The sequence below is a fragment of the Oncorhynchus tshawytscha genome, linkage group LG28 (assembly GCF_018296145.1).
Source record: "Oncorhynchus tshawytscha isolate Ot180627B linkage group LG28, Otsh_v2.0, whole genome shotgun sequence".
In the NCBI taxonomy this organism is placed as follows: Eukaryota; Metazoa; Chordata; class Actinopteri; order Salmoniformes; family Salmonidae; genus Oncorhynchus; species Oncorhynchus tshawytscha.
This window is the reverse complement of record NC_056456.1, coordinates 43,184,743-43,200,365: the sequence shown is the minus strand read 5'-3', so window position 1 is coordinate 43,200,365 and position 15,623 is coordinate 43,184,743. Positions and strand designations below refer to the sequence as shown.

The window sequence follows — 15,623 nt, the reverse complement described above, 5'->3', positions numbered from 1 at the left end:
GTCGACAGTGAGGAGGGGGGGCGGACAGTGAGGACGGGGCGCGCGGTCGACAGTGAGGAGGGGGCGGCGCGGTCGACAGTGAGGACGGGGCGGCGCGGTCGACAGTGAGGAGGGGCGGCGCGGTCGACAGTGAGGAGGGGCGGCGCGGTCGACAGTGAGGACGGGGCGGCGCGGTCGACAGTGAGGACGGGGCGGCGCGGTCGACAGTGAGGACGGGGCGGCGCGGTCGACAGTGAGGACGGGGCGGCGCGGTCGACAGTGAGGACGGGGCGCGCGCGGTCGACAGTGAGGACGGGGCGGCGCGGTCGACAGTGAGGACGGGCGGCGCGGTCGACAGTGAGGACGGGGCGGCGCGGTCGACAGTGAGGACAGTGGGGGCGGCGCGGTCGACAGTGGGGGGCGCGGTCGACAGTGGGGGCGGCGCGGTGACAGGAGTGGGGGGCGCGGGCGACAGTGGGGGCGGCGCGGTCGACAGTGAGGACAGTGGGGGCGGCGCGGTCGACAGTGGGGGAGGACGGGGGCGGCGCGGTCGACAGTGAGGAGTGGGGGCGGCGCGGTCGACAGTGAGGAGTGGGGGCGGCGCGGTCGACAGTGAGAGAGGGGGTTAAGGCGCGGTCGACAGTGAGGACGGGGGGCGCGGTCGACAGTGAGGACGGGGCGGCGCGGTCGACAGTGAGGACGGGGCGGCGCGGTCGACAGTGGGGGCGGCGCGGTCGACAGTGGGGGCGGCGCGGTCGACAGTGGGGGCGGCGCGGTCGACAGTGGGGCGGCGCGGTCGACAGTGGGGGCGGCGCGGTCGACAGTGGGGGGCGGCGCGGTCGACAGTGGGGGCGGCGCGGTCGACAGTGGGGGCGGCGCGGTCGACAGTGGGGCGGCGCGGTCGACAGTGGGGGGCGGCGCGGTCGACAGTGAGGAGTGGGGGCGGCGCGGTCGACAGTGAGGAGTGGGGGCGGCGCGGTCGACAGTGAGGAGAGGGGGAGGAGGTCGACAGTGAGGAGAGGGGGGTTAAGGCGCGGTCGACAGTGAGGAGAGGGGGTTAAGGCGCGGTCGACAGTGAGGAGAGGGGGTTAAGGCGCGGTCGACAGTGAGGAGAGGGGGTTAAGGCGCGGTCGACAGTGAGGAGAGGGGGTTAAGGCGCGGTCGACAGTGAGGAGAGGGGGGTTAAGGCGCGGTCGACAGTGAGGAGAGGGGGGTTAAGGCGCGGTCGACAGTGAGGAGAGGGGGTTAAGGCGCGGTCGACAGTGAGGAGAGGGGGTTAAGGCGCGGTCGACAGTGAGGAGAGGGGGTTAAGGCGCGGTCGACAGTGAGGAGAGGGGGTTAAGGCGCGGTCGACAGTGAGGAGAGGGGGTTAAGGCGCGGTCGACAGTGAGGAGAGGGGGTTAAGGCGCGGTCGACAGTGAGGAGAGGGGGTTAAGGCGCGGTCGACAGTGAGGAGAGGGGGTTAAGGCGCGGTCGACAGTGAGGAGAGGGGGTTAAGGCGCGGTCGACAGTGAGAGAGAGGGGGTTAAGGCGCGGTCGACAGTGAGGAGAGGGGGTTAAGGCGCGGTCGACAGTGAGGAGAGGGGGTTAAGGCGCGGTCGACAGTGAGGAGAGAGGGGGTTAAGGCGCGGTCGACAGTGAGGAGAGGGGGTTAAGGCGCGGTCGACAGTGAGGAGAGGGGGTTAAGGCGCGGTCGACAGTGAGGAGAGGGGGTTAAGGCGCGGTCGACAGTGAGGAGAGGGGGTTAAGGCGCGGTCGACAGTGAGGAGAGGGGGTTAAGGCGCGGTCGACAGTGAGGAGAGGGGGGTTAAGGCGCGGTCGACAGTGAGGAGAGGGGGTTAAGGCGCGGTCGACAGTGAGGAGAGGGGGTTAAGGCGCGGTCGACAGTGAGGAGAGGGGGTTAAGGCGCGGTCGACAGTGAGGAGAGGGGGTTAAGGCGCGGTCGACAGTGAGGAGAGGGGGTTAAGGCGCGGTCGACAGTGAGGAGAGGGGGTTAAGGCGCGGTCGACAGTGAGGAGAGGGGGTTAAGGCGCGGTCGACAGTGAGGAGAGGGGGGTTAAGGCGCGGTCGACAGTGAGGAGAGGGGGGTTAAGGCGCGGTCGACAGTGAGGAGAGGGGGTTAAGGCGCGGTCGACAGTGAGGAGAGGGGGGGTTAAGGCGCGGTCGACAGTGAGGAGAGGGGGGTTAAGGCGCGGTCGACAGTGAGGAGAGGGGGTTAAGGCGCGGTCGACAGTGAGGAGAGGGGGTTAAGGCGCGGTCGACAGTGAGGAGAGGGGGTTAAGGCGCGGTCGACAGTGAGGAGAGGGGGTTAAGGCGCGGTCGACAGTGAGGAGAGGGGGTTAAGGCGCGGTCGACAGTGAGGAGAGGGGGGTTAAGGCGCGGTCGACAGTGAGGAGAGGGGGTTAAGGCGCGGTCGACAGTGAGGAGAGGGGGTTAAGGCGCGGTCGACAGTGAGGAGAGGGGGTTAAGGCGCGGTCGACAGTGAGGAGAGGGGGTTAAGGCGCGGTCGACAGTGAGGAGAGGGGGTTAAGGCGCGGTCGACAGTGAGGAGAGGGGGTTAAGGCGCGGTCGACAGTGAGGAGAGGGGGGTTAAGGCGCGGTCGACAGTGAGGAGAGGGGGTTAAGGCGCGGTCGACAGTGAGGAGAGGGGGTTAAGGCGCGGTCGACAGTGAGGAGAGGGGGTTAAGGCGCGGTCGACAGTGAGGAGAGGGGGTTAAGGCGCGGTCGACAGTGAGGAGAGGGGGTTAAGGCGCGGTCGACAGTGAGGAGAGGGGGTTAAGGCGCGGTCGACAGTGAGGAGAGGGGGTTAAGGCGCGGTCGACAGTGAGGAGAGGGGGTTAAGGCGCGGTCGACAGTGAGGAGAGGGGGGTTAAGGCGCGGTCGACAGTGAGGAGAGGGGGTTAAGGCGCGGTCGACAGTGAGGAGAGGGGGTTAAGGCGCGGTCGACAGTGAGGAGAGGGGGTTAAGGCGCGGTCGACAGTGAGGAGAGGGGGTTAAGGCGCGGTCGACAGTGAGGAGAGGGGGTTAAGGCGCGGTCGACAGTGAGGAGAGGGGGTTAAGGCGCGGTCGACAGTGAGGAGAGGGGGTTAAGGCGCGGTCGACAGTGAGGAGAGGGGGTTAAGGCGCGGTCGACAGTGAGGAGGAGGGGGTTAAGGCGCGGTCGACAGTGAGGAGAGGGGGTTAAGGCGCGGTCGACAGTGAGGAGAGGGGGTTAAGGCGCGGTCGACAGTGAGGAGAGGGGGTTAAGGCGCGGTCGACAGTGAGGAGAGGGGGTTAAGGCGCGATCGACAGTGAGGAGAGGGGGTTAAGGCGCGATCGACAGTGAGGAGAGGGGGTTAAGGCGCGATCGACAGTGAGGAGAGGGGGTTAAGGCGCGATCGACAGTGAGGAGAGGGGTTAAGGCGCGATCGACAGTGAGGAGAGGGGGTTAAGCCGCGATCGACAGTGAGGAGAGGGGGTTAAGGCGCGATCGACAGAGGATGGGGGTTAAGGCGCGATCGACAGAGAGGATGGGGGTTAAGGCGCGATCGACAGTGAGGAGAGGGGGTTAAGGCGCGATCGACAGTGAGGAGAGGGGGGTTAAGGCGCGATCGACCGAGAGGATGGGGGTTAAGGCGCGATCGACCGAGAGGATGGGGGGTTAAGGCGCGATCGACCGAGAGGATGGGGGGTTAAGGTGCGATCGACCGAGAGGATGGGGGGTTAAGGTGCGATCGACAGTGAGGATGGGGGTTTAAGACGCGATCGACATTGAGGATGGGGGGGGGTTAAGCACCTGTGCTGTGTTCCCTCACACCTCCTTTAACTCCGGTTGAGATGAGGATGGGAGGAAGTCCGTCCTCCGGAATTAGACTGATGGAGCTGCCTACAGGGCTTCCCACGGTGGACGCAGGGGCAGGGGACAACGCCTGGAGGGAGGAGGAGAGGGTTTAGGTACAGAGAAACAGGTGTGGAGAATTGTAGAAGGCTGATTAAATGTGTAATTGGCAGACAACCCTTCATATTCACGTTGAACAAATCAGAGAGGTGTGTGTTATAAGTTACAGCCATTGGATGAATCAGATCAGTACAGACAGAAAGGCATTGAAAAGGCTCGTCTGCAGACAAGCTTAGTGGCGAGTCACCTCCTAACCTGCTGCTACTCTACCAGGCATGCCGAGTCCAGACAAACGTCAACAACGAAACAACATTCTTCTGGTTACACTTCACTGATGATGATGATGGGGAAACAGTCTGTATGAGAAAAGGTGTTTCATTCTAGAAATGCTAAAGTCGATCCAGGCTCAACTTGTCCAGGCACGTTTCCTCCTAGTCAGTTAGTCATTGCTCACCCAGCACCTGACAAGCAGGACTATAAACCAACTTCAGAATATCAATTATAAAATAGTAAATGCTAGACATTTGCTTAAAATTCCTCTTTAACAAACTGTAAGATGTGATTTTTTGACCTTTGGTGCCAACTGTACCTCTCGCAAATCAGAAGTGAAGGATTTGTTGGAACACTGTGAGACAGCCAATGTTTGCGAGGGGGCGGGGCTGGAAGCAGGGAGCTTGGGGGATTCCGCTGCTTCCCCATTGGGCAGGATTCCATCTGCAAACCGCACCCTCCTCCTCTCCCGCGGGTGGAAACCTGTGGACCCCACACACACACACACACACACACAGACAGACCCACACACACACACACACACACACAGACAGACCCACACACACAGACCCACAGACCCACCCACAGACCCACACACACAGACCCACAGACCCACACCCCACACCCACAGACCCACACACACAGACCCACAGACCCACAGACCCACACACACAGACCCACACACACAGACCCACACACACAGACCCACACACACAGACCCACACACACAGACCCACACACACAGACCCACACACACAGACCCACACACACACACACACACACACACACACAGACAGACTCACACACACAGACCCACACACACACACACACACACACACACACACAGACAGACCCACACACACAGACCCACACACAGACCCACACACACAGACCCACACACACAGACCCACACACACAGACCCCCACACACAGACCCCACACACACACAGACACACACACAGACCCACACACACAGACACACACAGACACACACAGACCACACACACACACACACAGACCACACACACAGACCCACACACACACAGACTCACACACACAGACACACACACAGACACACACACACACACAGACACACACAGACAGACCCACACACACACACAGACCCACACACAGACCCACACACACAGACCCACACACACAGACCCACACACACAGACCCACACACACAGACCCACACACACAGACCCACACACACACACCCACACACACAGACCCACACACACAGACCCACACACACAGACCCACACACACAGACCCACACACACAGACCCACACACAGACCCACACCCACACACACAGACCCACACACACAGACCCCACACACAGACCCCACACACAGACCCCACACAGACCCAGACCCACACACACAGACCCACACACACAGACCCCACACACAGACCCACACCCACAGACCCACACACAGACCCACACACACAGACCCCACACACAGACCCACACACACAGACCCACACACACAGACCCACACACACAGACCCACACACAGACCCCACACACAGACCCACACCCACAGACCCACACACACAGACCCACACACACAGACCCACACACACAGACCCACACACACAGACCCACACACACAGACCCACACACACAGACCCACACACAGACCCACACACACAGACCCACACACACAGACCCACACACACAGACCCACACACACAGACCCCACACACAGACCCCACACACACAGACCCACACCACAGACCCACACAGACCCACACACACAGACCCACACACACAGACCCACACACACAGACCCACACACACAGACCCACACACAGACCCACACACAGACCCACACACACAGACCCACACACACAGACCCACACACACAGACCCACACACACAGACCCCACACACACAGACCCCACACACACAGACCCACAGACACAGACCCACACACACAGACCCACACACACAGACCCACACACACAGACCCACACACACAGACCCACACACACACAGACCCACACACACACAGACCCACAGACACACACACAGACCCACACACACAGACCCACACACACAGACCCCACACACACACAGACCCACACACAGACACACACCAGACCCACACACACAGACCCACACACACAGACCCACACACACAGACCCACACACACAGACCCACACACACAGACCCACACACACAGACCCACAGACACAGACCCACACACACAGACCCACACACACAGACCCACACACACAGACCCACACACACCACCCACACACACAGACCCACACACACAGACCCACACACACAGACCCACACACACAGACCCACACACACAGACCCCACCCACACACAGACCCACAGACAGACCCACAGACCCACACACAGACCCCACACACAGACCCACACACACAGACCCACAGACCCACACACAGACCCACAGACCCACACACAGACCCACAGACCCACACACAGACCCACACACAGACCCACACACACAGACCCACACACACAGACCCACAGACCCACACACAGACCCACAGACCCACAGACCCAGACCCACAGACCCACAGACCCACACACACAGACCCACACACACAGACACCACAGACCCACACACAGACCCACAGACCCACACACAGACCCACAGACCCACACACAGACCCACACACACAGACCCACACACACAGACCCACACACACAGACCCACCCACACACAGACCCACAGACCCACACACAGACCCACAGACCCACACACACAGACCCACACACACAGACCCACACACACAGACCCACACACACAGACCCCACACACAGACCCCACACACAGACCCCACACACAGACCCACACACACAGACCCACACACAGACCCACACACAGACCCACACACAGACCCACACACACAGACCCACAGACCCACACACACAGACAGGTTACAGAAAACAAAACTATTGTCAAAAAGAAAAAAAGAAAGAAAGCATCTAGAATGAAAACGAGTCCGATATGTGAGAAAGGAGAAGAGGCCATTAAGAGGAAACAGAAAGATGTGCCAGATGTTCTATGGGGGAGGTTATACAGGGGCGTATTCATTAGTGCACACCACAGCAAAACGTTTTTGCAACGGAACATTTCTTATTGGGTAAAGTCAGGTTCTCCCTCCCTGTTCCAGTCAGTTGTTTTCCTCTGTTTTGGTGCCTAATGAACAGGTCCCTGGTGTTTAGGTGGGGAACGGAGAAGGTTATTACCCTCTGAGCGGATCTGCTGCAGAGGTGGGATGGTACTGCAGTACTGTGCTGGGTCGTTGGGGTTAGGACTCTGGTTAGACCCACCACACATACCCTCCCACGAATGACCTGAGGGAAAATGGAGACGGCGATATAGGATCAATATAGAGCAATATAGGACCAAGATCAATACAGGGAGAGATAGATATATAGATATATAAAATCAATATAGAGCAATAAAAGGATCAAGATCAATATCGGGTGATATAGGATCAATATTGATATAGGGAGATATAGGATCAATATACAGAGACAGAATCAATATAGTGAGATATAGGATCTATATTGATATAGTGAGATATAGGATCAGAATATATATATATAAATTCAGGACTGATATAGTGAGATATAGGATCAGAATATATATATATAAATTCAGGACTGATATAGTGAGATATAGGATCAGAATATATATATATATAAATTCAGGACTGATATAGTGAGATATAGGATCAGAATATATATATATAAATTCAGGACTGATATAGTGAGATAGGATCAGAATATATATATATATATAAATTCAGGACTGATATAGTGAGATATAGGATCAGAATATATATATATATAAATTCAGGACTGATATAGTGAGATATAGGATCAGAATATATATATATATAAATTCAGGACTGATATAGTGAGATATAGGATCAGAATATATATATATATAAATTCAGGACTGATATAGTGAGATATAGGATCAGAATATATAAATTCAGGACTGATATAGTGAGATATAGGATCAGAATATATAAATTCAGGACTGATATAGTGAGATATAGGATCAGAATATATAAATTCAGGACTGATATAGTGAGATATAGGATCAGAATATATAAATTCAGGACTGATATAGTGAGATATAGGATCAGAATATATAAATTCAGGACTGATATAGTGAGATATAGGATCAGAATATATATATATAAATTCAGGACTGATATAGTGAGATATAGGATCAGAATATATATATATATAAATTCAGGACTGATATAGTGAGATATAGGATCAGAATATATATATATATAAATTCAGGACTGATATAGTGAGATATAGGATCAGAATATATATATATATATAAATTCAGGACTGATATAGTGAGATATAGGATCAGAATATATATATATATATAAATTCAGGACTGATATAGTGAGATATAGGATCAGAATATATATATATATATAAATTCAGGACTGATATAGTGAGATATAGGATCAGAATATATATATATATAAATTCAGGACTGATATAGTGAGATATAGGATCAGAATATATATATATATATAAATTCAGGACTGATATAGTGAGATATAGGATCAGAATATATATATATATAAATTCAGGACTGATATAGTGAGATATAGGATCAGAATATATATATATAAATTCAGGACTGATATAGTGAGATATAGGATCAGAATATATATATATATAAATTCAGGACTGATATAGTGAGATATAGGATCAGAATATATATATATAAATTCAGGACTGATATAGTGAGATATAGGATCAGAATATATATATATATAAATTCAGGACTGATATAGTGAGATATAGGATCAGAATATATATATATATAAATTCAGGACTGATATAGTGAGATATAGGATCAGAATATATATATATATAAATTCAGGACTGATATAGTGAGATATAGGATCAGAATATATATATATAAATTCAGGACTGATATAGTGAGATATAGGATCAGAATATATATATATAAATTCAGGACTGATATAGTGAGATATAGGATCAGAATATATATATAAATTCAGGACTGATATAGTGAGATATAGGATCAGAATATATATATATAAATTCAGGACTGATATAGTGAGATATAGGATCAGAATATATGAGATATATATAAATTCAGGACTGATATAGTGAGATATAGGATCAGAATATATATATATAAATTCAGGACTGATATAGTGAGATATAGGATCAGAATATATATATAAATTCAGGACTGATATAGTGAGATATAGGATCAGAATATATATATAAATTCAGGACTGATATAGTGAGATATAGGATCAGAATATATATATATAAATTCAGGACTGATATAGTGAGATATAGGATCAGAATATATATATATAAATTCAGGACTGATATAGTGAGATATAGGATCAGAATATATATATATAAATTCAGGACTGATATAGTGAGATATAGGATCAGAATATATATATATAAATTCAGGACTGATATAGTGAGATATAGGATCAGAATATATATATAAATTCAGGACTGATATAGTGAGATATAGGATCAGAATATATATATAAATTCAGGACTGATATAGTGAGATATAGGATCAGAATATATATATAAATTCAGGACTGATATAGTGAGATATAGGATCAGAATATATATATATAAATTCAGGACTGATATAGTGAGATATAGGATCAGAATATATATATATAAATTCAGGACTGATATAGTGAGATATAGGATCAGAATATATATATATAAATTCAGGACTGATATAGTGAGATATAGGATCAGAATATATATATAAATTCAGGACTGATATAGTGAGATATAGGATCAGAATATATATATAAATTCAGGACTGATATAGTGAGATATAGGATCAGAATATATATATATAAATTCAGGACTGATATAGTGAGATATAGGATCAGATATATATATATATAAATTCAGGACTGATATAGTGAGATATAGGATCAGAATATATATATATAAATTCAGGACTGATATAGTGAGATATAGGATCAGATATATATATATAAATTCAGGACTGATATAGTGAGATATAGGATCAGAATATATATATATAAATTCAGGACTGATATAGTGAGATATAGGATCAGAGATATAGGATCAGAATATATATATATAAATTCAGGACTGATATAGTGAGATATAGGATCAGATATATATATATAAATTCAGGACTGATATAGTGAGATATAGGATCAGAATAGGATCAGAATATATATATAAATTCAGGACTGATATAGTGAGATATAGGATCAGAATATATATATATAAATTCAGGACTGATATAGTGAGATATAGGATCAGAATATATATATATAAATTCAGGACTGATATAGTGAGATATAGGATCAGAATATATATATATAAATTCAGGACTGATATAGTGAGATATAGGATCAGAATATATATATATATAAATTCAGGACTGATATAGTGAGATATAGGATCAGAATATATATATATAAATTCAGGACTGATATAGTGAGATATAGGATCAGAATATATATATATAAATTCAGGACTGATATAGTGAGATATAGGATCAGAATATATATATATAAATTCAGGACTGATATAGTGAGATATAGGATCAGAATATATATATAAATTCAGGACTGATATAGTGAGATATAGGATCAGAATATATATATATAAATTCAGGACTGATATAGTGAGATATAGGATCAGAATATATATATATAAATTCAGGACTGATATAGTGAGATATAGGATCAGAATATATATATATAAATTCAGGACTGATATAGTGAGATATAGGATCAGAATATATATATAAATTCAGGACTGATATAGTGAGATATAGGATCAGAATATATATATATAAATTCAGGACTGATATAGTGAGATATAGGATCAGAATATATATATAAATTCAGGACTGATATAGTGAGATATAGGATCAGAATATATATATAAATTCAGGACTGATATAGTGAGATATAGGATCAGAATATATATATAAATTCAGGACTGATATAGTGAGATATAGGATCAGAATATATATATATAAATTCAGGACTGATATAGTGAGATATAGGATCAGAATATATATATAAATTCAGGACTGATATAGTGAGATATAGGATCAGAATATATATATATAAATTCAGGACTGATATAGTGAGATATTGAATGAAGATTGACATAGTAAAATACACGATTCAATTAAACCCCAATTTGATTTGAGATATTTATGATGAGGATATGTATAGGAATTTAACTGACAGGAAGTTAAGCAGTAGACTAACTAGGGCCAGGAGTTTTTCCATACCTTACAACTAGGGCCAAGAGTTTTACCTAAAAATGTAATTAGACCAAACCAAAGTGACTGCAAAGATATTGAAGTAGGACGTAGAGATGAAGTGGATTCTAGACGCAGATCTAGGATCAGTATTGTGTTAACATCCTATTGGTTCAGGTCAGGAATGGGATGGAGTTAGCTGATCCTAGACCAGTAGTATTAGTGACTCACCACTCAGTAGGGCAGAGTGACAGGTGATACAGACTCTGGCCTCCTTCCTGTCCATGTAAATCAGTCTGCTCCTCAGGCTGCAGCAGGCAGCACAGAACACCTGGAGAGAGACACACACACTCAATTATATTACACCTGGAGAGAGACATTATATTACACCTGGAGAGAGAGACATTATATTACACCTGGAGAGAGACACATTACATTACACCTGGAGAGAGAGAGAGACATTATATTACACCTGGAGAGAGACATTATATTACACCTGGAGAGAGACACATTACATTACACCTGGAGAGAGAGACATTATATTACACCTGGAGAGAGAGACATTATATTACACCTGAGAGAGAGACATTATATTACACCTGGAGAGAGAGAGAGACACCATTACAGAACACCTGGAGAGAGAGACACACATTATATTACACCTGAGAGAGAGACACCATTACAGAACACCTGGAGAGAGAGAGACACCATTACAGAACACCTGGAGAGAGAGACACACATTATATTACACCTGGAGAGAGAGAGACACATTATATTACACCTGGAGAGAGAGACACACACACACAATTATATTACACCTGGAGAGAGACACACACACACACTCAATTATATTACACCTGGAGAGAGACACACACACACACACACTCAATTATATTACACCTGGAGAGAGACACACACACACACACTCAATTATATTACACCTGGAGAGAGACACACACACACACACACTCAATTATATTACACCTGGAGAGAGAGAGAGACACCATTACAGAACACCTGGAGAGAGAGACACACATTATATTACACCTGGAGAGAGAGAGAGACATTATATTACACCTGGAGAGAGACACACACACACACACTCAATTATATTACACCTGGAGAGAGACACACACACACACTCAATTATATTACACCTGGAGAGAGACACACACACACACACACTCAATTATATTACACCTGGAGAGAGACACACACACACACACTCAATTATATTACACCTGGAGAGAGAGACACACACACACACTCAATTATATTACACCTGGAGAGAGACACACACACACACACACTCAATTATATTACACCTGGAGAGAGACACACACACACACACTCAATTATATTACACCTGGAGAGAGACACACACACACACACTCAATTATATTACACCTGGAGAGAGAGAGAGAGAGAGAGAGAGAGAGAGAGAGAGAGAGACACACACTCAATTATATTACACCTGGAGAGAGAGAGAGACACCATTATATTACACCTGGAGAGAGACATTACATTACACCTGGAGAGAGAGAGACACCATTACATTACACCTGGAGAGAGAGAGAGAGACCATTACATTACACCTGGAGAGAGAGAGAGAGACACCATTACATTACACCTGGAGAGAGAGAGAGAGACACCATTACATTACACCTGGAGAGAGAGACACCATTACATTACACCTGGAGAGAGACATTACATTACACCTGGAGAGAGAGACACATTATATTACACCTGGAGAGAGACACATTACATTACACCTGGAGAGAGACACACCATTACATTACACCTGGAGAGAGACACACCATTACATTACACCTGGAGAGAGAGACACATTACATTACACCTGGAGAGAGAGAGAGACCATTACATTACACCTGGAGAGAGACACATTACATTACACCTGGAGAGAGACACATTACATTACACCTGGAGAGAGACACATTACATTACACCTGGAGAGAGAGAGAGACACCATTACATTACACCTGGAGAGAGACACACCATTACATTACACCTGGAGAGAGACACACCATTACATTACACCTGGAGAGAGACACACCATTACATTACACCTGGAGAGAGACACACCATTACATTACACCTGGAGAGAGACACACCATTACATTACACCTGGAGAGAGAGACACCATTACATTACACCTGGAGAGAGACACACACACACATATTACATTACACCTGAGAGAGAGAGAGAGAGAGAGAGACACACACACTCAATTATATTACACCTGAGAGAGACACACACACACACACTCAATTATATTACACCTGGAGAGAGAGAGAGAGAGAGAGAGAGAGAGAGAGAGAGAGAGAGAGAGAGAGAGGAGAGAGACACACACTCAATTATATTACACCTGGAGAGAGAGAGAGAGAGACACACACAATTATATTACACCTGGAGAGACACACACACACACACTCAATTATATTACACCTGAGAGAGAGAGAGAGAGAGAGAGAGAGAGAGACACACACACACACACTCAATTATATTACACCTGAGAGAGAGAGAGAGAGAGAGAGACACACACACACACACACACTCAATTATATTACACCTGGAGAGAGAGAGAGAGAGAGAGAGAGAGACACATACTCAATTATATTACACCTGGAGAGAGAGAGAGAGAGAGAGAGAGACACACACTCAATTATATTACACCTGGAGAGAGAGAGAGAGAGAGACACACACACACACACACTCAATTATATTACACCTGGAGAGAGAGAGAGAGAGAGAGACACACACACACACACACACTCAATTATATTACACCTGGAGAGAGAGAAACACACACACACTCAATTATATTACACCTGGAGAGAGAGAAACACACACACTCAATTATATTACACCTGAGAGAGAGAGAGAGAGAGAGACACACACACTCAATTATATTACACCTGGAGAGAGAGAGAGAGAGAGAGAGACACACACACTCAATTATATTACACCTGGAGAGAGAGAGAGAGAGAGAGAGAGAGACACACACACACACACACACTCAATTATATTACACCTGGAGAGAGAGAGAGAGAGAGAGACACACACACTCAATTATATTACACCTGGAGAGAGAGAGAGAGAGAGAGACACACACTCAATTATATTACACCTGGAGAGAGAGAGAGAGAGAGAGACACACACACACACTCAATTATATTACACCTGGAGAGAGAGAGAGAGAGAGACACACACACACACTCAATTATATTACACCTGGAGAGAGAGAGAGAGAGAGAGAGACACACACACACTCAATTATATGACACCTGGAGAGAGAGAGAGAGAGACACACACACACACTCAATTATATGACACCTGGAGAGAGAGAGAGAGACACACACACACACACACTCAATTATATGACACCTGGAGAGAGAGAGAGAGACACACACACACACACTCAATTATATTACACCTGGAGAGAGAGAGAGAGAGACACACACACACACTCAATTATATTACACCTGGAGAGAGAGAGAGAGAGAGAGAGAGAGAGAGAGAGAAACACACACACTCAATTATATTACACCTGGAGAGAGAGAGAGAGAGAGAGAGAGAAACACACACACACACACTCAATTATATTACACCTGGAGATAGAGAAACACACACACACACACTCAATTATATTACACCTGGAGAGAGAGAGAGAAACACACACACACACAATTATATTACACCTGGAGAGAGAGAGAGAAACACACACACACACAATTATATTACACCTGAGAGAGAGAGAGAGAGAGACACACACACACACACACACACACACACACAATTATATTACACCTGGAGAGATAGAGAGAGACACACACACACTCAATTATATTACACCTGAGAGAGAGAGAGAGAGAGAGAGAGACACACACACACAATTATATTACACCTGGAGAGAGAGAGAGAGAGACACACACACACAATTATATTACACCTGGAGAGAGAGACACACACACACACAATTATATTACACCTGGAGAGAGAGAGACACACACAATTATATTACACCTGGAGAGAGAGAGACACACACACACACTCTATATTACACCTCCAGCATCCTCCTCTCCAGCCTGGCTTCCACCCCAACTCAGCTCACACACTGAATTCATCCACACATTTGTAATGAAATCTCACAGCTTTCCCTTCCCACTGAG

General features: G+C 47.1%; 1 protein-coding gene across 1 annotated transcript in view; it reads right to left on the bottom strand.

Moving 5' to 3' along the window:
- LOC112227271 (zinc finger FYVE domain-containing protein 9) overlaps nucleotides 1–15,623 on the bottom strand; it is a 31,351-nt gene that overhangs the window by 13,241 nt on the left and 2,487 nt on the right. The window contains 4 exon segments of the mRNA XM_042308133.1: nucleotides 3,755–3,887; nucleotides 4,446–4,609; nucleotides 7,368–7,475; nucleotides 11,665–11,764. Coding sequence (XP_042164067.1) covers nucleotides 3,755–3,887; nucleotides 4,446–4,609; nucleotides 7,368–7,475; nucleotides 11,665–11,764 — 505 coding nt within the window.